Source organism: Chlamydotis macqueenii, chromosome 8, assembly GCF_036417535.1.
Source record: "Chlamydotis macqueenii isolate bChlMac1 chromosome 8, bChlMac1.mat, whole genome shotgun sequence".
NCBI lineage: Eukaryota > Metazoa > Chordata > Aves > Otidiformes > Otididae > Chlamydotis > Chlamydotis macqueenii.
The window spans coordinates 31,121,159-31,145,906 of record NC_141563.1 but is presented as its reverse complement, the minus strand read 5'-3'; the positions used below and the strand labels follow the sequence as shown (position 1 = coordinate 31,145,906).

General features: G+C 35.9%; 1 protein-coding gene across 3 annotated transcripts in view; it reads left to right on the top strand.

The window, feature by feature from the left end:
- FAF1 (Fas associated factor 1) overlaps positions 1-24,748 on the top strand; it is a 167,605-nt gene that overhangs the window by 105,224 nt on the left and 37,633 nt on the right. For all 3 annotated transcript variants that reach the window (XM_086753732.1, XM_086753731.1, XM_086753733.1), the window contains 5 exons: positions 3,145-3,240; positions 4,976-5,102; positions 6,007-6,070; positions 7,007-7,088; positions 14,872-15,026. In XM_086753732.1, the coding sequence (XP_086609858.1) occupies positions 3,145-3,240; positions 4,976-5,102; positions 6,007-6,070; positions 7,007-7,088; positions 14,872-15,026 (524 nt within the window). The remainder of the gene's footprint in view (positions 1-3,144; positions 3,241-4,975; positions 5,103-6,006; positions 6,071-7,006; positions 7,089-14,871; positions 15,027-24,748) is intronic.

Genomic DNA, 24,748 nt, shown 5'->3' with positions numbered 1-24,748 from the left:
GTTGTCCCAACAAGCTCTTTCTAGAAGATTGCAAGCTTGTGAGATTATGGATTTGTAATTTTTCCTGTTACTCTGACTGTGCGATGGCAGTACGCTGGAGTTACATGCTCTCAATTATTTCTTTCCCTGCTGGAGACATATTTATATCATGAAATATATGAAAAAAATAGTCTTTTTAGATTGTTCTAAAGGATATTTCTAGAAGCTTCTACACAAAAATGGTACTTTCTAACAGGAAGAATAATTTATTATTGTGCCATTAGGTTTTTGCATAGCGGTAGCAACCCGCTCAATATCTCTGCTGTCACCTAAAAGGACTCTCCTGCTGCCACTCTCATGGGAACGTTTCAAGGCTTTAATTTTATTGTCCTTCTCAATAAAAAGCTATAGGAAGCCAAATAGGAGACAACTTAAACTTCCAAAAAGCACAAGCAGTCTATACACAGTGTTGGACGAGAGATCTGGCTTTTCAGTAACAATCTTGAGTGATTTTTTGCAAGTCATTTTACCAATTTCTGATTCTGTTTCACTTTCCAACTTGTGTCCCTTTCAGCTGTGAGACCTTTTGAGTAGAGATTTGCACATGTCTACATTTACAACCTAGAAAAATCAACTAACTTTATTTATTTTTGCTTTAATGTGTATTTATTTCACAATCTTTTGTCTAGCTCATTATTGGTGCCAAGAGACCTGCATATGTGTCTTCCAGTGTCTCTTGTGTGTGTGAAAGCCATCCCATTTAAGCTATAGTACTTGCGTAATGGTGGTTTTCATGCAGAAAAAGAAAATATTCTGAAAAGTTAGTGACTTTTGAGTGTTTGCACAATCAGATAGATTCATGAGTTGAGAATATGGATAATCAGGTACTGAGGCTACAAACCAACCTTTTCTGTTTTGGACTTGGTAAAAAAGGTTTTGTCCGTTCCCATGGGGGAGGATGACTGCGACACAGCAACTTGTATATCTAATGTACTGCAACCCTATTTGGGAGTGGGCAGATGCAGCATTCACAGAGAAAAAACTCTCCCAGAGCAGCCTGACATCTAAACAGTTCTTCCCGCTGAGACACTTCAGCGGGTGCTCCCATCAGTAAATTGGCCTGCATTCAAAATATTTGTAAAAGTTGAGGTTTGCTGTCCATGGCACCAAACTGAGCTGCCTGGAAAGTAATCTTTTGCTTAGCGTGGATGTTTTTATCATTTCCAAAGTAAAGATTAAACTTTCTGGTGCAAGAGTCTCTCTTGAGAGAGGACTCTCTCCTTTATCTTAGAATGAAGATAACTTAATTCTAGAGAAACATCCATGCTGCTAGATTATTTTGAAATGAGAGGCAGAGCTTCTATTTGTCCTTGCCTTTCCTTTGCAAAAAAACTTCTCAACAAAAGCCAAGGGGGGAGGCAATTTCTCACACAAATGTGTATAAAAACCCAACATTCCAGCAACTGTCTGGGGAGTAGGATGAAATGTGGTCTGTTGAACCCCTTCTGCTGTTAGCTCGTTTTTGAGAGATGCTGTGACACTATAATGTAGGGTTGCAAATTGGAATTGCAACACCCTGCTATTGGGCCAAGGGATGAAGCCGCACAGTAACTGCCTGCTTGATCTTACCACTCCTCCTCTAATGTGTATGTAAAAGGTACCGGGAGCCTTTCCAGGCGTCTGTCAGGGTATTTGATGCTGTTAGATAGGGAGCTTCAGTCTGTTAGTGTGCCTGTGTGTGTTTTACCAGTGCTTTATATAGTTTGGTAACTACGGGGTGAAATTTCAGGTTTTATAACAGTTTAGTTTTGTTTATTATTAAAATGCTAATTAAACTGGTGTATTATTACAGAGAATACAGTTCTTACGCTCTTGTCACAGGAGTTTCATAGGTAATTAGTCTTGACCTGTATGTCGTCTTTAATATATCATTTGCTCCTGAGTATTATTACTCACTTCCTTGAAGATGATAGCCAGGCTTTTTGTGCAGCTAAACTTCTGTTTAACCTTGCTATGGGAATGTGACAGTAGGCTAGTTCAGACAGGTTAACGTTCATTTGGTAACCAGCCTGCTTAATCAGCCTGCTGCAACCTGCAGCAAATTAAATCTTTGTGAGTTCTAGCAGACAAGTGATAAAGTCATTCTGAATTATGTATAAAAATAAATGGGGTGTTTTCAGTGCTTATGGCAGTAAATGAAATTTAAGGCTTATGATTTATTCTTGGGATTTTGTTATGGATGATTGAAATGTATTTTACCTTAATGTTTTTACACTGATTGTAGAAGAGTGGACAATTCTCATTTTTAGTCATATCAATTAGTACATTTTAAAATGCAATGTAGGCTCAGATCATCAAATGTTATTGTTGTGTTTGCAGGCATTTAATAATTTTTGCCTTTCAAATGACACTAGCTTTTTTCCATTTGCTGTCTTGTTAGTTTTTAAAAGTTGAGATTCAGGCATACAGCAACAGGCAAAAGTACTGTTTTTGTTGGCACTGGTTAATGAACATCTACCCTGTCTTTGCTGACTGCAATTTCACCAGTGTTGCTGGGTTTCTGTATGTCCTTGTTCATGTGAGAAACATGACGTGTGCCTTTGACGTAAAGAATGACCAAGATGGAGATTAAATGTGTTTTTTAAGTACTCACTGTGATTGTCTTTTACAACATCTGACAATAAACTGTTATTGCAAAGTAATTTTTTTTTCCAAGATGCCTTTACTGTTTTTGATTAGTTATATCAGTACCTATCATCTTAACTCTAACATTTGCGAAATTGATTAGGAAGGAAAACTTTACATTTACTTCATCAAGGCATACCACTGTAGAAGTTATCATGTACAAATAATGGTTTAAAATTCAGTACTGATTTAGGAGATAATAACAATTCAAGACAGTTTTGCGTTTGCAATTCCATTTAGTTTGTTTTAATACTCTGTGCATACATACCTGTAAAACTCCATTGTTTTTTCTTTGAATATTTTTACGTAAGGAATAATTTTAGTTTTCCAGACTTCTTTTTTTTTTATGTTTGTATAATTAATTTGATCTTTTCCAGTTCAGTCATCGGTTTGAATCTCAAAGCATCCTCCGAAGAAAAAAAAAAAAACAACCCTCATTGAGACTATGACTTTAATAAATGTTCGTTGCTTTGTTTGTAGATGACTCTAGCTGTATCGGGACTGAGTTTTCCTTGCCATCGACTTACAGTTGGAAGAAGATCTTCACCCATACAAACAAGGGAACAGTCAGAGGAGGTAAGAACATCATCTTTATTTAACAAGTATACTCTAGGGAGAAGCAGGAAAAGCTAATTTTGCCGTGTTCACCGTCCCTCCTATTGTCAAATACATCAGTAGAATTGCATCTTTAAAAAATCAGTTTACAATTCCTCTAATGTTATTGAGACTAAGTAAGAAACTGGGTAAATGAGTCATTGAAGAAAAAGAGGGAAAACAAAGTAAGCAAGCCACAAATTACTAAGCATTTAAAAATACTCCAAATTAAACAGAAGGCTGAAACATGTATTTTTAGGATTAGCAGAAAGAGATGTTTGCAGACTGTATAAACTCTCATTTTGTTTGCAACTATTAATAGCTTGGGTTAAAATTTCCATTGCCTTTGTCCTTCCTCAAAATAAATATAATACAAGCAGTTTCTCATTTTCTACACACTTTTCTTACCATTTTTTTTAGAGAACTTTAGCACTTAAGGTTTATCTTGCTGCACAAAAAGGATGTGTTTCAATCTGTTCAACTCAGTTGAGTTGGCAAGATGTAGCTGTAAGGTGCAGTCAGGATGCAAGCTCTAAGCCTGGATATATGCTGTTGGATAGTTGTTAAAAATTAGAGGATGATGAGACAATGCTCTTCTAGCTATACCTGAACCACTGAGCAGGTTAAATAGGTGGTTATTGTTTTCTCCTGGGATCTGCCAGCGTAACTCTGTCATTGCTTCTTTACTTAATTCTTTCAAAATTATGAGTTTGTCCACCTTGTAGAATTTTCTTGTGGACTCCTTCATTGAGAAAATGTTCTTTATTTGAAGTTTATAATACGTAGCTGTTACAAGGAGAGATCCAGCATATTTGGAGCTCTTTGCTCCTCTTGTGATCACTTGTATGGTGGAGCTGAAATCTCATGTTCCATAATATGCTTTGTTGCACCTTCAGAGGTTCATATAACTTTTCTGTAGCGTACTATCACTGTAACTCCTAGGTCAAATGGAGCTGGAACAGTTAATAATTAAGAGAAGTCAGTTTAGAGGCAAGTTAACATTGAATAGTTAGAAATAAGGTTTTCTGAGCTGTTTTATATTTCAAAGGAATATAATTTCAGAGGAATGAAATCCAAAAGATCTGACTGTGGGAGTTGGAGGCACAGATGGGACCTTAGCTCCTCGCACAAAAATGTTGATTTTTCACCTTTATTTTGGTAGCCAAATCAATCAGCCTGTCATTCAACATGCAGTAGTCTGGTCTGCCAAGTTAGGGCTACAGGTGCTAAATTTGTATGTCAGAGATTGCAATGTGATGGGTACCTTTCCAAGGACTGTTCCCCACCATGCAGGTATTGCTAATGTGAATTGTATCTGGATGTCCAAAATTATTGATAGATTGTGTGGCTTTTCTCACTCTTTCTTACGCAGTTAAACCAGCTGTAGTATGGTTAGATGGAAAATACCATTAACTTTGTATAAAATTTGCTAAAGTATGGGTATACAGAGCCAGTTCCTTGTTATTTAATAGTGTATTTTGTCACATAATATTGCTTTGCCAGCCAGACTTCTGGTAGAAGTTAAATCTTATTTATAAAAAGCAATCTGATAATGTTGTATGAAATAGTAAAATAAAATGCAGTATATCAAATGCAGTATATCTATGTTTTTATAGAAATGTGTAAGTATTTTTTCATTGCTTATGTATGTTGTATTTCACTGAAGATTGTCTGTAATAGACGCTTATGGTGGATTTTGGTTTTTGTTTTTATATAGCAATGTACTGATGTTCATATGGTTAGTGACAGTGATGGAGATGACTTTGAAGATGCTACAGAGTTTGGAGTTGATGATGGAGAAATGTTTGGAGTAGCATCATCTGCCTTGAGGAAATCGCCAATGAGTAAGAGTTGATAATTAATTTACAATTAACTGATGATTGTACAGGAGTAGCAAAGGCAGAGAGGTATGATGGGTCTATGTAATAAGAAACAGGAAAGTATCTTTTGATAGGAACGTTAGAATTGCTTGAGTGTCATGTCTGACTGGTGTATCAAATGAAAATACTGCAAGCATAATTGGCAACTATGAAATCTTCTCCCCGTTAAACTCAGACAAATTATGAGCTCTAACCAAGTGTTCCTGTAGATAACTAGATTTCTGCTTCCCTGTTTTGAAAATTGTACAGATTTTAGCTTCAGCATCTTGTGGTGATTAATATTTTAGTAATTTACATTGAACAAGTTTTCCAGTAATTATTTGCCCTTGAGTTATGAAAAGGATTAAGCAGGAGCAGTCAGTTACCTCCTATATATGATTCTGTGTACTCTTTATTTACTTTAAGCTTGCATTAGTGTTGTTACCTTAGAAATTTTTTAACAGTAAATTTGTGTAATAATATGGAAGACTTTTAAACATTATGTATAGGAAGTTTAAAAAAAAAGAAAAAAGAAAAAGAAAATAAAAGCAACTAGCAATATAGTGGGTCAAGTCTTTCAAACCAGTCCTTTCATTGTAATGTATTAAAGTAAGTCCAGAGTGTTAACTCTGAACAAGTGATATATCACATTACACTGGACCTGAGGATTTTACTGTTTGGAAAGCCTGAATATATTCATGAGAGCATCTGGAAATTTCATGTCTTTCCAAAGGTTCATAGTCGATAGTTTTTCATGAAATTTATATGGTCTCTTGGTAATCACTTCAGTAAGCTGTCAATATAAAAAATCCATGAAGCAAAGTGAGTTTGCATATTAAAATCTGTTTCTGTAAGGTTGCATTTAATTTCTATTTTTCATTTTTTTAAGTGCCAGAAAACGCTGAAAATGAAGGAGATGCCTTATTACAATTTACAGCTGAGTTTTCTTCAAGGTAAGCTTAGTCTATTAACTGTGCAATTTTTGTTACAAGCCAACTAAAATTTAGTAAATAATTAAAATAAAAATGAACTAAATGAACATATTTTCTTGTGGGATCATAGCATATTTAGGCATCCTAATCTATTTTAAGCTTAACTTTGATAGAACTGTTTCTGAAATAAGATATTTCTCAGTTGAAGGTAGAGACAGATTCTTGCCTTATTTAATTTGCCACTAATTAATATCGTTACTTAAATATGTAAGGGTCCAGAAGGATGATAAAGACTCTTATTATGTATAGTAATTTTAATTTGATAAAAAGGAACAGAAAAGCTGAAGCTGATCAGTATTTAAAAATACAGAAAGTTGCAGTAAGAGTTATAACAATAATGAAGTGGTTGGATAAATCTCTCCTTTTGAAAATATAGAAATGCTTGCGGGTTTTTTTTAACTTCATACCGCCAAATTATACATTGTTAAACAGTTGCCATGTTTCATCAAATAGTTAGAAACTGCAAACAAATATGCTGCAAAGTAATGCAAAGTTTGAGACTTCTGTTTTCACTCCTCTATGATGAAATGTTCGTTTATATATATGAGATGCATTAATGTGTAATACAAGAATAGCCTTCAATTAACCTTTAAGAATATAATAAAGAGAGGAAATAAGTTTTGATTAAAAAATTATATAGAACTTAAGGTGTCTATGTATGTAAACAGGAAGCTTTTATGATAAAATTTGTAAGGCAGTAGTTAGTTACTTTGAGCTGTTGAATGTTGGGTACAGATGGCTTTTTAAGGACAGAAGAGAAATATTGAGAAATGCAGTACTTAATCTTTCTAAAAGTTTAGCCAATGAATGGTATTTACAGAATATATGAAGAGGTAGAATGTTGAAATTACTTGTTTTCATAATTTTTTTATTAATTGGAATTTTTTTATCAACTAGATATGGGGACTGCCATCCTGTTTATTTTATTGGATCATTAGAGGCTGCTTTTCAAGAAGCCTTCTATGGGAAAGCTAGAGATGTAAGTGTGTATTAAAATTACTTTATTTAATATAGAGGGGAAAATGTTTTGTCTTTATTTTAAAAAAGGTAAACTACATTTTGGAGTTATCTTGCTTTTATTGTTTGTGAAGAGTTCTACTAATTTGGTTGACTGACCAAAATACTTACTTGGTTATTATTGACATTACAGTGAATAACTCATGCTCTCTGATCATTCAGGCTGTATTTTTGTTGGAATCCTTTAGTCATCAGAGCTACCTTTTTCTTTTTTTTCTTTTTTTTTTTTTTGTTTGTTTGGGTTTTTTTTTGTTTTCCATCTCCCTTTTCTTCCTGAAATAATAGTGTCCTAGCACCACATAACACCAACTGTGAGTCTTCTTGTTGACAAGTTCAACATTGCAAGTTGGTAACTCCTTTGAAGGATGGCTAATGAAATTGTAAATTTAAATTGAAAGGTCTCCGAAATACAGTGTGCTTTTTTACCCCTTTTACAGCCTTTATCTGCCAAGTAAATTCCAGTACTAAGGTTTGGTTATTTAGTTTTTCTGTACATCCAAGCAGACATCTCAAGTTTCTGTTATTCCATGCACAGTTTTAAAATCAGTATTCTAATAAAATTAAAATGGGGATAGTTTATTTAAGTTTAGGTGACTTGAATTCACTAAGGAGAAACCCAAACCCCACCATAATTAAGCATAGATAAAGCTGAAACACAAACAAGAAAATCATGCAGTTTAAGTTTACTTCTTGTTGCCGCGATAGATATTTAATTTTAAAATGAAGAATGTTTTGGCTTCCTGTAGTTATTCATATTGGAAGGAGCAGCTATGTTATGTTAGGGGCTGTTATGGTGAGGGTGCAGGGTTATGAATCTGTGCTATATAGCTTCAGTTAACACATACGTAACATGTGCGCACAGATAGTTTTCTCACACTCTAAATTTAGTGAATATTTTTGTATCTTTGTGCAGATTTCAGAGCATAAAAGGATACAGAATAATTCAGTGGCAAAGTGTTAATTCATAATAATTCATTAAAGTATAACATAACACATATTTAAAATAAATCAAATTATTAATTCAATGAGAAAAGTGTTTTGAGTTACGAAGTTCACTTTGTGTCGTTTAGTCAGAAATGGTTGACTTTCCCCTAGCTACCCTGTGGAATGTCATTATTTTTATTGTAACATTCTGATTTAAAACAAAAGAATGAAAATGTATGTATACCACTTATTTTTACTGCATTTTTCCTCTTGCAAATAAGTTTTTTCAATACTGCCTCCTGGGATCATAATAGAGGAAAGGGATACATTATATAAAATAATTCAATGTGTATATCAGTGTAAGAAAAAAAGCTTAGGAAAAATTGCAACCTGTATGTCTTGTCTTCTAATTTATACTGTGGAGGGCACTTAATTTTACCAGGGCAACAGATGAGCTTCAGGCACCAGCATTCTTCACTTGAAGTGAGAAATTGAGTTCCAAGAGTAAATAAAAACAAGATTGAAGGTTTAAATCCTCTGCTAGGCTTTTTGAACTTATATACTCATTAAATGTTTATTGGAGTGGTGGGATTACGAAGGATTTGGGTAGCTTCATCAACTGGTATATACTTAATCACTAAGTAAAACACTACATTTGATAGAGTGTTTCTCACGATGCCACACTCAATCCATCTTAATGAAAACCGCTTCAAACTGATTTAATTTGAGAGCACTTGGCAGCTAGAGTGCTCAGAGATCTTAGCCTTTTCTTGACAAATTCTCAACACTGTCCAGAGCAGAAGGTGCACTCTACGATTCAGGTCTAGCAAGACAGCCATCAGCTACGTTTTTAATCTATATTGTAGATAATTTTTTTTCCTTAAAAAAATAGCAGTGTATATTGACTTGAAGCCTTTTTGCAAAAATATTTTCATTGAGGTTATTTTAAGAAAATTAACTTATGTCAGAACAAGTGTTTTAAACACAGATTATGGCTTAAAATTCTTTTTAAGAAAATAGACGTTGTTCTGTTAAATCTTAGTATCTTTCACTTTCTTGTGTTGGAAAGGATGGTAATTCATAGTTGCTTAAGGAAAATGTTACTTGAGAAAGAAACACCTTGTAAAAAAGTTTAGAAGTCTGTCTGTTACCTGTGTTTTGTTTAGCTTTTATTATTCTAGTTTTTCATTTTGAGTCTTGAGATAGTTAAGATTAACATACATGATGGGTATCTTTTTTTCCTTTAGAGCAACTGCTACCATGGTAGCTCTAGTTCTAGATTAGAGAGATGGAAAGAGGTCAAATGTAGCTCTACTTTAAAGCCTGTGTATCTCTCTAGCACAAAAATGCTATAGCCAAGACGTAGAGCTCTCCCTTTAACAACCAGTGTCCTTGGCAATGAAATCCCCCGTTAGCTCTCGCAGCCTGACAGTTCAGGGCATTGTGTGTTCATTTCCAAGGCTCATTGTATATACAGCACCAGAAAATATTTTCATTATTATTTTTTTAATTGGGTCAGGAAGACAAAGATAGAGGTTTATTAAATTAACAATTACGTTGTTTTATGAAATTCTCCCTCTACTTATTGTGCCCATTGAAAACAAGCATTTTTCAATTACATGAGTTTATGAAGAACTCACTCTTGCTGAAGTAGCCACATTATCTTAGAAATACCTAAACCAGGTGCCACAGAAGAAATCTTATAGTGAACAGTTTTAAACAAGATGTTTGGGGGAGGTTTCTTTATGGCTGAAAGCAGTTTGTGGGTGCCTTGTGTTCTGAAACATCAGGGGTTTTTTCCTAACTTAGGGCGATACTGTTATCAATACAGGATCTTAATTGCTATGTTGAATCTCACTGAGCTATTTACTTGAACAGTACCAAAGTATTTTATTTTATTGGAGCTTGCTCACCTTTTCATTTTTATTGGTGGCTGCTACTTTTCTATTACAGGAAAGAATCAAGGTGTCCCCTTTACCTTTGCAGGAGCTCTTATCTTTATATACCTCTGTCAGATCACCTCCTGCCCCACTCTCAACCTTTCTGTCCACTGACTTTTAATAAATATGTGAAACATCTCTCTTAGCACAGATTGGTATTGTCACCTCAATATATATTCCTGCAAACTGAAATGAACCATGTTTTCCATCTCCTTGAATTCCATCTTTTAGGTTCAATTTAGTGGCAGCACCATCCCTCTCACATACAGGTACTTTATTTCCTGAATACCTAGAAGAAAGTATGCTCTTTCTATGATTTGGCATGTTCAAATAAAAGCTTGGGTGGTTGGTTTTTTTTTTTTTTGGTGGTGTTTGTTTTTTTTTTCCTGGTGATAGCAGAATATTCTTTCATACAGGGCTTTCTATAGGATCATTTTTATCTGTGTAACTCAGAATACTGCCCCTCATTATTATTTCAGCTAATTAAGTTCATGCTGGATTTAATAAAGAAAAAAAATTCACAGAGATAATTATTCTGATTTCTGTTAGAGCACATTATAGAAACAGTATTGACTACTCTCCAGTCTTCTCATCTCAGAAGAGAAATTCAAAGTCTGTCTTTTAGATGCTCCTTCATCTTTTAGATGCTACCTTATCTGAGTTTGGTTTTAATTACTAGATATTCTTTGCATTATGTAAGATACCACTACAAGTTCAATTGATTGAAATAGAGATACAACACTATAATAGGATGGAAAATGAAAGTAGACTAAATCAAGCTTAAAATAAAACATACCTTTGCCTGGGAGAGTGGTTAGCCATTTGAACAGCTTATCATGGTTCATATGGATTTTTTGTCGCTATGGGAGATTCGATGTGTTACTGGAAGATGACAAATAATTAAATAATAATGAAGATCTTGATTTGTTAGCCTGCCAGCTTGAAGGAACATTCATATCTCTCACAGATGTTAGATAGTGAACATGTCTCAATTATTACTTGAACTTATAAACCTGAGACTCTAAAATAACCATTCAGGTCTGTGGTTTTGCTGACCCTTATGACTCCATAGATGTTCTCATTCTAGTTCATACTCTTCTGAGGTATCCGAGTTATTCCTGTTATTAGAAACTGGCTGAGAAGCTTGGATATCCTGTTGCTCAGTGTTTATCAATTTAGTCTCTCAACCTTGTGAAGATCTGTGTTTCTTTCTGCCTCAGTGCCAACTTTTCCTTCATTTCTTCTAATTCTGTACAAAGTGCATTAACTTACACCGACATTTTTGTTATATAGGCCAGACCTTTAATGTGTTTGTCTCTCGTGTGGGACTGTATGTGCATGTTAGATCTCTTGGTGAGGTGCACCAGTTTATGCGGCAGGAGGCTGCTGAACTTCAGATGCGTGGCAGAGGGGTTTTGTGGTGCCAGGCTACAGCTGGGGGGACTGTGCCTCTCAGGGGGCTGCCCTGCTGCAGTGCAGCGTCCTGCTACAGCCTGCGTTTCCTTCTAGGGTGTAACATACCAGGAATGCTCCTTCAACCGACCAAAATCCGGCAGGAGAGGGCAAGTACATGGTGGTGTAAGGCTTGGGAGCAGGGGCGAGGCCAGTCGAGTCTCATGCACTCTGAATGCAACAGAGGTTGCAGAAAAAAAAAAGGTGCTTGAGGTCTGAATTTTTGAAGGTATTTAAGTAACCAGTTATTTAAATAAACAGCTAGCACTTCTTTCTCATGGCCCTTTTTCCTCTGAAATAAAATGAAACCTGGAGCTTAAAGTTAAAGCTTTTAGGACCTTAAGTCTTACTGGTACTGATGAGACTTATACTCCCAAGTATGTTTGCAAATCCAGATCCCTTCTGAAGATTCCAGTGTATGGCTCTGTGGTCTGCAGCATCCACGTACTCTGAAAAATACATCTCTTGATGGCTTAAGTTCCTGAAGTCTTTTTTGCTTGGTTAAAATTTTATGCTAAGGTTATGCTTTTTTTCTTGGTTAAAATTTTATGCTAACCCCAAGTTGTTATATTTTTGAGATATCCAACGCAGACCAGACTAGTGCGCCATTAGTAAGCTTATTTTATGGAATTCAAGACTATTTTATTAGTATTTATTAAAAATTTCCCAGCATTAGTCATCACAGAATCCTGGAATTTACTCTGATTTTTCAAAGACTTGAAATAAAAACAACAAAAACCTGTTTATAAATATATACTACCATGGATTAGTAAAAAAAAAAAAAAAAAACTGAAAAGAAGAACAAAAAAAAAACCCAAACCAAACAAAAACCCCCAAACCCCCAAAAACCCCACAAAACCCCACAAAACAGCAGCAACAAACTCCAAGCCATGAGCCTTCTGCAATAATGCATTTTTCTGAGGAAAAAATATCCCTGGCTCCCACTAAGATTTTTGAAAGTCATGTTTCAGCACTTCGGTTCCTCCTGCTACTTCTTTTAATTTGTCCTACCAGTATTCCTATGCTTGACCTTAACACTTTGGATGAATTATCAGACACAAGTACAGTCTCGTACATGTGATGGAGTTTAGTCTTTGCATGGTGAGATTTGTTGATGCAACAAAAATTACATTCACTTGTAAAGTCGCTCAGTGTAAACAGCTATTGTCTCTATGCCTGTTCTGTTTACTAAAATTTGTCCCTAAATCTTTAAGCCTAAAACTGTACATATTTTGAAACATTCCGTTGTATGGAATCTCATATTTAACAGTTTCATGGGGTTGTTTCTTTGGAAGTAAAAGTGTTTCTCAAGAGCCTTTTTTTTTCTGTCCGCTCCCAGTGAAAAGAGGAGAGCAAAGCCATCCGCTTACCACAAAGCAGTGCCACCACAAAGGAAAGATTAAGGGTTTAGAGAGAGGTCAATGTGGGTTTTTCTCTAACTAAACACTTTCCTAAAGTTTCCTTGTGGAAAAAATAATGAAGTCATCTCAGAGTTTTTAAAGAATTTTTATTTCTTTTTCACCGTCTGCATTCGCTTGTCTTCTCAGCATGGATGTTTAATCTTTCGAGGCTTTGTGAATTGGTCCAAATGAATAAGTGGTGAGCTGTCTCTCTAGGAGCTAGAGGCTTATTCTAAGGCCCTAATCACTGAGTAAACACATCTTTGCCCTCCCTCTCTTACAACTGCTATATAATAGTCGAGATTCTAGCACAGTAACCTGGATATTGCAGGGATCGACGCTTTGAAATGCAGAATGGCTGATCCTCAAAAACAGACAGTGCCTGATCTTCCCCTGCCTCTTTCTTCTTTTTAAATTAAATATCACCACAGAAATGCTGTTTTATTGCTTGATATTGTGCATCAGTGCCCTGGATTTTCAAGTTTAGTTTCAGTCAACATTGTTGGCTGCACTTGTATGGATCTCTGCATGTTGGGCTTATTGATGGTCCTTCCCAGCACATGTGTACGTGGTTCTGAAGAACACTTAAATTAAATTAGACAAACGTGAATGCACATTATTAATCCCTTTCCCAAAGTCTAATATTCAAATGTATTCTTCTTTTTATAAACAGTCATTAAATTTTGTCCAGAGCCTGTATATGAGGTGATAGCCATACAGGTTTTTTTACAAAGACTACTTGTCTCAAAATTGCATCCCATGTCTTGCTCTATCAAGACACGGCAATATCTAGTGTTCAGTGTTACTTCTGATGAAGATATTTGAAATGACTTTAAATAACAGTCTGAAAATAGCATTTACCATATTGTCTCAGCAAATATATTCAAGTAGGATTTTAAAATAAAGTAAGTAATATATGTGGGTATGGGGGAATGGAAAGTTGTCATTTTCTGAATAGCATTTATAATACATTGAATACTAGATATAGGATCATGGTCCTTAACTAGTTCATAGTTTCCCTGTATTTTTCTCATTCTGCTTTCTGTGTTTACATACACACAGACTCACTTTCCAAAAGGTGGTCTGCGATTATCGTGAGGACACAGCACAGCTCTGTGCTGCTGGCAGTGAAGCTCAAATATTACTTCATAGGGTTTCAGAAGAGCATGGCACAGAATAATTTGTTTCACCATCCTCAACATTTAGTCTTCGCTGACGTGGTAACTATGATGAGATGTAGTAGCACTCACAAACTTAATGTGGGGTTTGATCCATGTCTCTCATACCCCTTCCCTTGCATCTTACACATTTGCAGTGCTGGGGTGCTACCTTGCTCCTCAGCTCCACCAGAGATGTAGCCAGCTGGGCTGGCCCATGGCCTTTTGACCAGCTACACATCGACTTCTAAAGCAGGTGAGAGGCTGGTGTGCTGTGGGCCTCCCTACATCGTATGGGTGGATGAAAAGCTGCCAAAACATCCAGCATGGAGCATTGCAGGCTTTGGGACTCTAGGCAGCTGTGTTGTTACTTACTCATTTTCCTCTTTAGTTGGGTACAGGTGGGGTGATAATAGTACGCTGTCATTTTTTCAAGTTTTTTAGAATTGGTTTGTATCAAGAGGTGTGTTCCTTGCTCAGGGAGTTGTTCCAAGTGTTACCTTTATTGGACAGCAAGCCAAAAAAGGTCACTCATTTCTTAACCTAAGTCTATTAATAAGGGTTTTTTTTTTTCATTCAAATGTTATTATTTTCATGTTCTAAGCATATAATATGTTGTGTTTTGGTACCCGAAATAAAATATTAGGAAACATTGAGAAGATTTACAGATTTGGAGGGATGTACCACTTGACTTGATATCTACTGGGGTTTTTTTGTTTGGTTGGTTTTTTTTCCCTGTGTGTGCACGTTGAGATGCTCAGCACCCTCGATAAACAACATACAGTTTACTGACTCACAAATCTGCTGCAGTAATTTTAAACTACTAAATAGTCAGAGGAAGTTTTCACTGATCTTTTCTCATGTCTTTTCAGAGAAAGCTTCTTGCTATCTACCTCCACCATGATGAAAGTGTACTAACCAACGTCTTCTGCTCACAAATGCTTTGTGCTGAATCTATTGTCTCTTATCTGAGTCAGAACTTCATAACCTGGGCGTGGGACATGACAAAAGAAGCAAACAGAGCAAGGTAAGGCTCTCTGGACTGAGGGAAGCAGCTTTTCTCTCAAGGAGGGCCCTTATCTCTGTGTCAACTCTGTGTGTCACATCTTTTGTTGCTTGATATCTGCTTGAACTAAAAACTCCATGCTCGTTCTTAGCTGATCAATGAAGCTGTGCTGGTTGAGGTTCACTGGGAACTATACCATCCTTGTTTTCATTACAAAGTGACTTATTTTATTTCCTTTTCCTTTTTTTTTAAAAAGTTTATTTTGCAAGCATAGTTCTAGAAACGTGTCTTCACAGTTTTGCATTGCAGTGCCATAATATTATGTGACAGTAATTGTGCATACATAGGTGTAACTGCATTAGAACTCCCTGGGGTAATAACTACTGTTGTTAATGAAAGTCTTATTTAAAAAAAAATAACAATCATGTGACAAATTAAAAACAAATTATGCAAAAAATTAAAAGCTTGTAATTCATATGAACTTTTTTGAACTGCAGTTTTCTTACAGAAGATTCCTTTGGTGATGTACAGATGTTTTGATAGGTTTTAATATAGTAAAAGCTATCCTATGTCTTAGGCCATCATTTTGCTGATGAGTAAAGAAGTTAAAAAACTGTGAATTTCCACCTCCTTCTACAGCTTTTGTGTGTTACCAACAGATTTTCTTATCTTATATTAAGACCTCTCTATTCTTTAGTTATTTATCAGTTCATCATGATCTATTGAAAATAATTATTTTATTATTATACTTATTATATTTAGAAATCAGACTTGGTTTTCTAACTTGCACCATGTTTCATCACCTTTATTTGTAAAGAAGATGACTGCTTGCCAGGATCATCTTTTGTGTGTATTACTATAATAAGAGTTATTCTAACTTTTGAACAAAAGATGCAACAGTCATTTGGGCTGGGATAATGTTGCCACTTTTTTACACAATTCTATTGATTATTGAACAATTAAAAGTACATATTTATGTTTATTTCTCTTGTGGATTGATAGAATAGAGCATTCATGCATTCCTATTCTTAAATATGTAAATTATAGTTAATATTTCTTTACTGAAAGTGGAGATGAAGAACAGAACAATCTATTTTTCTAATACACTTTTGAAATGACACTTGTGTTTCACAGGAATTCTTCACTCGACCTTGTGCATTTCGTCATCAGACGAATCAGCACCTATGTTCCTAGTTTAAGTTATTCTAGAGGAGTTAACGATTACGGAAAAAAAAACAGTTGCAAAATCAGATTAAAAGTTTTTATAAAATAAAAAGAGAGAGAGGAAAAAGAAACATCTAGGTTCTTTCATGGGACCAAATAAATAGACTGGAAAGTTGCTTAAGTCTTTTGGTATTGCCATTCACGGGCAGTAAGGAGCCTCCTCCTTTTCTTTTATCCCACAAGTCGGTGTGGAAGGAAACACTATTTCAAAACCATCTGTAGTGGCTAAGTTCAGTTGACTACCTGCTGTTCTATTGTTCCCTTTCCTATTTAATTCTCTAGTTTCTTTTATTTTACAATGACAAAAAATTGCAGTGTAGTTTCTTTTGAAAAACTGTGTTTAAGGGGTTTTTTTATGACTGACGATCAACAGCCATGTAATTGCTTTGTTGTGTTTTACTAAAGAAATCTATTAAGTAGCACAACTTTGATACACTAGTAATAAGAGTTTGCAGGTTACAGAGACACCTGTGGTGACCAAAGCGACAGAAGCTGCTTGTTAGAAAGAGCCTGTACAGCTGTGTCCTATTAACTCCTTATGACACTTCTTAAAACACAAAATAAAGGGCTTGTTTAAGGCTTTACAGCTATTCTCAATGAACCTCGTCACCGATTGTGCGGTACGATAGGGGTTTTAAGCCTTCATTTTTTACTTTCTATTAGCGATGACAAAGAAACTGTCATATTAACAGTGAGGTCAAAAAATAGTCAGGGGTAAACAAGGCATGCTGGCTCAAATCAGAATGATTTCTTGGTTGTGTTTAGCGTCACATCCTGCTCCTTCAACAGTGATTTCTTCAGAGGGGGCACGATGCTTCCTTCTCACTTTCGAAAGTGCCAATGCGCTGTAGGCATTCCCATAAATAAATACTCAGTACCTCTGTTTAATTGCTGCCCTTTGTTATGTGACACGACGACAGTGGCCTTGGAGCCTGTTCTGTTCTGCTTCCCTGCGCGTACAGCTGCACGTAGCTTTTTATTCAAATGGTGAGAAAACAACGGCAAGAGCTGAAGAAGGAACTGCTTTTTGCATGCTGATGTAGCCCAAGAGCAACTTATTTGCGCTGTTACAATTGCATTAGTGGAAAAAAAACCAGTGTGGGAAGGCAGAGGAGTCTGGCCTGCTTTGTTTCCAGGGACATCTCAACATTGGTAGTAGAAGACAGGTTTCCAGTACTGTAGCATGGCATGAATGATTTCAAACAGATATACGTACTTTCTCATATAAGCAAAACGATGATGAATAGTCTGATTTTCTTCTTGCTCTTTGCTGTCCTCTTTCTGACATCTATGGATGTCAGTCTGTCACAAAAACAGTCTTCATAGTAGTTTCTGTTCTTCTCATTAACTAAATGGGAGTCTACACAAAACAAGCTCCAAAATCTTGTAATTCTTCCTGATTTTTAATATTTTTCTTGGCTGACACTGATGTAAGGACGTTCTTTGAATCCTGCATTACTGTACACTAGTGCTTCTCAGATGGATTCTCTCCATCTTGTTCTTCCACATCCATTGCAGCAGAATTTTGTAGGTAGGACTAGAGGGAAAACGCTGTATGTACATACCAGGATCGCTGTTAGTGGTAGTGCAAGAGCATAGGCATTACAATTTTGGGAGTCAGATTTTTTAGAATTTCTACCTGCAGCCACCTGGGACTGTTACTTTGTCAAACTGAAGGAGAACTCTAGTTAATACAGTTAAGAGGATGTTTTGTTTTGGCTTTCACAGCTTTTAATTGTCGCTGACATAAGGTTTGCAGGAGAGGGAATAATTACTTTGAGTAAGTGCTGCAAATTATGAATCTTTTCATTATTAAAATAAAAAATAATAAAATGCACAAAACAATATAATAAAATAATTAGCCTTCATTTTTGAAAATGTTTTTATAATAGTGTTAACAAATCTATGTGAAAGCTTTATCACCTATAGTTGAGACTTTAGTTTAGTGAGCAACTGTTTGGTATATTCTTGTAATTGGTGTTGTCTGTGATCAAAGGAGGAAAAAACCCACAAAGCTACAGGTATATCTTTTCTTTTTTGCTATATTCTACTCAATTTGGGGTGAATCATAATCTTAAAATTCAGTTTGCTTTCCATTGCTTGCAATGGAGATTTGGTACCATGCCACTCCAGCAGAAACACCCTTACGGGAGGTGTCAGGGGAGTAGCAGTGGTGTTTGAGAGCAGTGGTGTTGACAATTCTGGCCCTACCTTTTGGTCCAAGCATGTGGCTGCAGCAGCTCACTGGCTGCATCAGGCCTTCACGTGGGCTAAGCCATTACTCAGGTTTCTAGAGAGGTGGTGGGATAGATAAGCAGGAGAGCCACATGTGAGCAGCTATAGTTCTGGCACTTGCTAACTTCAAAGGTTGACTAAATACCGTTATTCTAATAGAATTATGTGCATGTGCATGAGAGATACATATGTGTGTGTATACATAGGTATGCAACCACATGCCTAACTATTTTTGTTAATTCATTAATATACATCAGTAGAATATATTTGTATCCAGGACAGATATAAGTGAATGTATATACATACATATATACCCATACATGCACACATACCCTTATGCTTGTGTACACAGCATTTGCAAACATAGATTATACATAATACTAACAAATTTCCAGTATATATAGTGTTTCCCAAGCAAAGCAGTGCCAAAACCATAAAACAGTGACTCGAATGTCTGTAGCAGCTTTTTAGCTTTTGGTATCGTTGCCCTTGGGCGCTGTATGTCAAGGTGTTACCAACTTTTCCTCAGGTCTGATGACAGGTACTTGTTAGTTTTAATGTTCAAATGATAGTTTTTCACTTTGCTTAAGCCTAGGAAAGAGTTAATTGACTGAAGTGCTTCTCAGCAGCAGGTTGTCTTCACCTGCAATTTCTGTCATCAAGTAATTAGCCATATTCACAGTTGCTGACCCTTAATACTAACCTACTGAATGATGCATGCCTGGATGAAGACCAGTTGACCATATTACTCCAGCTCCCCAATCCTATTTGATCCTTCAGCAAATATATTGCAGGTGTGGGGTCTGCAAGTGCTGGACTCAGTGAGTTAATTTCTCGCCGCCTCCTAAGGGGGGAACCTTGATTCTGTATATGTTGCTTGCAAAACTGTTGGATATGTTCTTTAGGCACTAAATCCTTAACAGGTTTCACAGAACAGTGTGAAAATCTGATCTATTGTATTTTGCAATATTTTATTTAATTTACTTTAATAACAATACAGTGCCAGTCAATAAAAACAGGTCAAAAGTCTAATTAATGTTTTAAAAATAAAGGTTCTCAAACACCAGGCGAGTTTGTCATTTTCTATATGGTTTGTTTTGAGGAGGAAGAGGAAAGAAGGTGAGGAGGGAACCCTTCTGTTCCATGATTACATCCCACCCGCTCATTTTCTCCTTTTCTCCTTTGCTTTTGATTTTAGTGGCGGTCTTAACAGAATGTCAAGATCAATTTGCAGCATGGTTTAACTCAAGGTTTGCATTCTGCCAGCAGCAATTGTCCTAACGAACAATGCCGTGTGTTCTTGTAACTTCAGAAGCTTTTAGAAGGCTCATGGCAAGGGCAGCATCTAATGACTTTATTAGTGTAGGGTTTCAAAATGGGCTCAGTAATTGTTCACATCTCTTTGTCATCTAGTCATAATTACTGCATAGTATTGTTCGGGGTTGCAGTTGTGAATAGTTTCCTAATAGCAGTGAAATGAAGAAAAAAGGAAAAGGATAAAAGGTGATTGTCTCTTTAGATGGAGAACAAAACAGCCTGTATATAGATGATGGTTAAACTGTTTGTTATACACCCACCAGAAAAGGTAAACTATCCCTGCTTAAATATTTATGTACTTCAAGGTAATTTAATGTTAGAAGTCTAAAAATGTCCAAATTTGGAAAACTGAAAACTAGCAGAGGATGCATTTTAATCTGATCGTGATTAGTAAGATATGGAGGTCTCCGTAATATTCAACTATAAATAGAAACTAATCTCTCTGTTGAGGTTTTCAGTGCATCATTTTATATGCCTATAGTGATGCTTTAAGGTCATCTGAAAAAATATTATTAAAACCACAGGAATTAACAAAAGTGATATCTTCTTAAGCATATACTTTAAGTCCACATTATAAAACCAAATTCCTAAGCAAGTTCTATCCCACTGTACTCAAAAAAACTACAGCATAGTTCATTATGCTTGTTGAACAGAAAATGTGAAAGAAGAACACTGTAGTGTACTGTGCAAAAGAGGTGAAGGCAGAACAGGTAGTAAAGAAAGATTTGTTGGGCTGTTTTGAGGAAGGAGAAAGAAGTCATTCAGAGGTCCATGTAAATACAGGAGTCCACCGCACCAGTGAAGTCTAATGCCAGATGGAATTGAAGCTGTAGAGAAATTTAGATGCATCTATGCATCAAAATTAACCATCAGAAGAAATGATTGAGTTTGCAGAGTCAGAATCATTTGTACCAAAATGCAGTGGAAATGCTTTTGAATTAATCTCCTTGGTACTGCAGGGCGCCCGATCTGGACAAAGCTCTCTGGCAGAAGAGTAGTTGCCCATCCTCTTCCATTAGGTTAGGATAACTACTTTGACCTCTCTGCTCTCCTTTTCATTATCATCCTGACTGTCTGTCAGTCTCAGAGAGCTGCAAATAAGTGTTTAGTCCATGGTTGGCCAGAAGGTTCAACTGTACCTGCACCGTTAATGACTGATGGTTGTCTGATGTAATCTTTGGTGTGAGAGAGGTTTCTCTGCATTTCTACATAACCAGTTTCAGTAGTTGACTTTCAGTGTCTTTAGGCAGTTCTCACTAATATCTAACTGAACTTTCTCTTGCAGCAATCAATGGCAATTATGTCTCGGTCCACTCCATAGACAAAGTATTCTCTTCCTTTCTGCTGTTGTGATCTTTGGATTTAAATTGTGCTATTTTTTTCTTTCAGTTTTCTTAGACTGAGCAACTGTAATTGCTTCATCCTTTCCTTGTAGCTTTCCTTTTATAGACATTTGTTCTTGCAGCCTTCACGTGGTCCTTCTGTAATTGGGCCATGCCTTTACTGATGCACTGTGCCTAAAGCTGCCTTCTCAGTGCTAAATCCAGACAGAGGATTATTTCATGTTGTACAAACATGTTTACTCACCCCAATATGATGCTTGTCTTCTTCACATCATGACTTTTCTTCTTCCCTTACTGCTTGATTCTTATTCTGTATTTGGGCAATTGTTCCTCCTACTTGGAGACTTTCATTGACCTTGTTTTAATTGCATTTTACTTGTCAGGACATTTCTCTGATTTGTGAAGATTAATTTGAATTATTTTACTGATTTCCAATGTGCTTGTAGCTTCTCCCACTTTATTAACATCTGTAAAGTAATGAAATATACTCTCTGTTCTTATCTAGGTTATTGTTAAATCTACATGTAGCAAGTCTTGGATATTCCCTAGCAAATCAAATATTACATGCCTTTCTGTATTAGAAATAATATTGTTGCCTGTGCTAGGCAACAATCAAAACTACCACTGATATGCAAGTGCATCTTGTCTTCCATTTTTAGTACAGCATTTCAGCAAGTGATCTAGGTATATTTTATTTATATTTTTACCAATGATTTTGTCTGGTGTCCAGTGGTATCTGAAAGGATGGATTAATGAGTTTCTAGAGGGACATGTTTTAGACTAAATGAGGTTATAAAGTATTTACCTAATCTGTCTGAACCTTGCAGGGTTAAATTAGATCTTCCATGATCTTTTATGAAGAGAAAGATAACCCACTCATCTAGGCTTTACTCTCTCATAAAGAAAAAGTGGATAAAATAATGCTTTTTACATTTGAATCCCTGGATATTTAGCGTGTGGATACTAAAGAGGATATCCACATTATTTTGATTCAGGCTGCTTTATACATCTGTAGACAATGCCTTGTATCTGTTGCTCATTCCCCCTTGGGTTTGAGTCAACAGTTATGACCCTACCAATGTGAGTAAGACAATAACTCTGTAGTATCGAGACAGGATAGCAAGCCTACTTTAACATACTGTTTCATGACCTCAGCTTTTACTTAATAAAAAAAAAAAAAGTAAATACCTAATACAAAAATGTTATTTTTACATTAACATTTTAATGAGTCTTATGTTGACTTTTCACAGTATATAATTATTATTATTATATTATAATATTATAATCAGGAACCTTGCATATTTAGTATTCATCATTGTTTTCATCATGCTCAAGAAATAAGTTTTTCATGGCCGTTTCTGAAGTTTTTAAGTTTCTTAAAGTAAAGTTGTCCTTGGGAAGTCTCTGACCATAAATAAATTGCAGTTTTTCAACCCAAAATCATCCAGGTTGAGGACTGAACACTAGTTCAGACCAAAAAGAAACATATTTTAGAAGAGGTTATCAGGTTTTTTCCTGCTTCTGCTTTTTGAGCAGGACTTCAGGCTGAGTTGATGTGGCAAAAAGTATCTCCCTTGCAGTCCTGTTAAAAAAAACCCCAACTTTGCAAGAAGCATAACGTGCACCATGTGCCAAAGGGCCTCACTTTAGGAAGAACTTGTCCAAAGTTCTCCCACCAGTGTGTTAAAATCAAAAGTAACTACTGAAATATTCACATGAGTAAGACTGTAACAAATAACCAGATTTCTGTTATTTATGTGGTACAGAAAATAGGGGAAAAATTATCTAGAATCCTATGCAATTTTAAATATTTATTTTAATACATTTTATCCATACTTTTGAGAGCAGGGTTCTCTCTGCATGGAAGAGAATTTGCCCTTTAGTGCCCTAGACAGATTTGCTAATACGCTTACTAATTAACCTTAAGGTGCTCGAAAGAGTTTAAGAAACGCAAAAGCAAAGGAGAACTTTCAGTTTTTCTCTGAACATATGAAAAACATTCAAAATGTAGCATCAGGCGTCCCTCTTTGCACATGCCAGGAGTACACTGCAATGTACAATACGCAGCTTGCTCTGCATTAGCTTCCTTCTGCAGGTTTACTTGAGTTAGAATTAGCATTGCAGATTTAGCTACTCTTCCTGTAACTATGCTATGCCATGACTGTTTGACATTTTTATTTTATTCATGGTGCCTTGAGAAGTAGATTAATTTGGAGATGTATGCAGAGCTCTTCATCCTATCAAATTGTATTGTCAGTTTAATTCCAGTAGGTAACTAAAAATTGATACCACAACGGAGGACAGGCATTGAGTAATTAATATTTGGTTTCAGTGATGACTGGTGGTGTCCGTTGTCCATGTCTTTCAAAGTCGTGCCAGTTGCCACTTCTCTGAGTGGAAAGAGAAAGGAGACCAAATTGCTCTGCTCTTTTTGAGTCCTGCCACTGGATCAAGGCCAAGAGCAGCAGGCAGCAGGGCTGCGTCGCACTGTGATTTTTAATGGAAATGCATTCTGTTATTGCTCAGAATCATCAATTTTCTGCTAAGTTCTTCCTTTAATTCCTTTTAAGTTCTTCGTAAATTCTTCCTCTACTAGGTGAAAGTAGGAATCACTTTAAACTAGTTCACATTGGAAAATACAACATGACACTTTGGGAGCCAGCGAACGCCTCTGGCTTGTGCCACCTTTAGGGACTGGGGTACCAACCAGAGATGCTTTTATCTTACTAAATTGTTTAAATCAAAATATTATGGGAATATTTATGTTTTTCTAAAGTATTTAGCATCATAACTTTTTTGTTGTTTGTTTATATTCATGGTGTGGTAAGGAGGGATCTTGCGTAATTACGGATGCAAACTTGACTGCAGTAGATCCTGTCCATATGAATAACAAAAATGTGAAACAACATAATACATGAGCAGGAGATACATAGAGAGACAATGAGGTAATACTGGTCATTGTAGTGATGAAACACCTCCTGTCGGGAGCAGCAGCCATCTCCTACCTAGGGATTGGCTTTTTCCTTTGGGCTCCCCCCATAAAAAGGCAATACATATTTTGTGGTGTAAATAGGTATCATATAGATCAAAAGCTTTCCAGAGATTAAAAAAATATTGAGCTCTGAGATAAACATTTTTTATGATCAGCACTTCAGACAGAGGTGGGCAATTTTGTTGTTAAAAAATAAAAGCTCTGTGTTTGCACAAAACCATATTATTGCTAAACCTCAGCATTTACAAAGTTCTACATAGCATAGCTCCTGAGATCAGGAACTCTGGTAAACCACAGACTTAAGTTGTAATAAGTACTGCTTTTGGTTTTGAGACTCAGTAATATTTTAAACTTTTTTTTCCAGTAGACTTCTAAAGCTGTTATTTTTTTGTAATTGCATTCTATGAGCTTTTAAAAGTAATATTAAATAAATTACATTTTATGATAAAATAACCAAAAAGTTATACCAGAAGTGTGTTATATATTAGCTGGTAGGGAATTATAACATTTTTCTATGGGAAACTAACATGCTACAAACACGATAACACTTCACACAGGTTATCTCAGAGTGCACGTGGAGGATAACTGCTGTGCAGTGATGGGCAACTCGCCAGATTCACGTCTTCATTTCA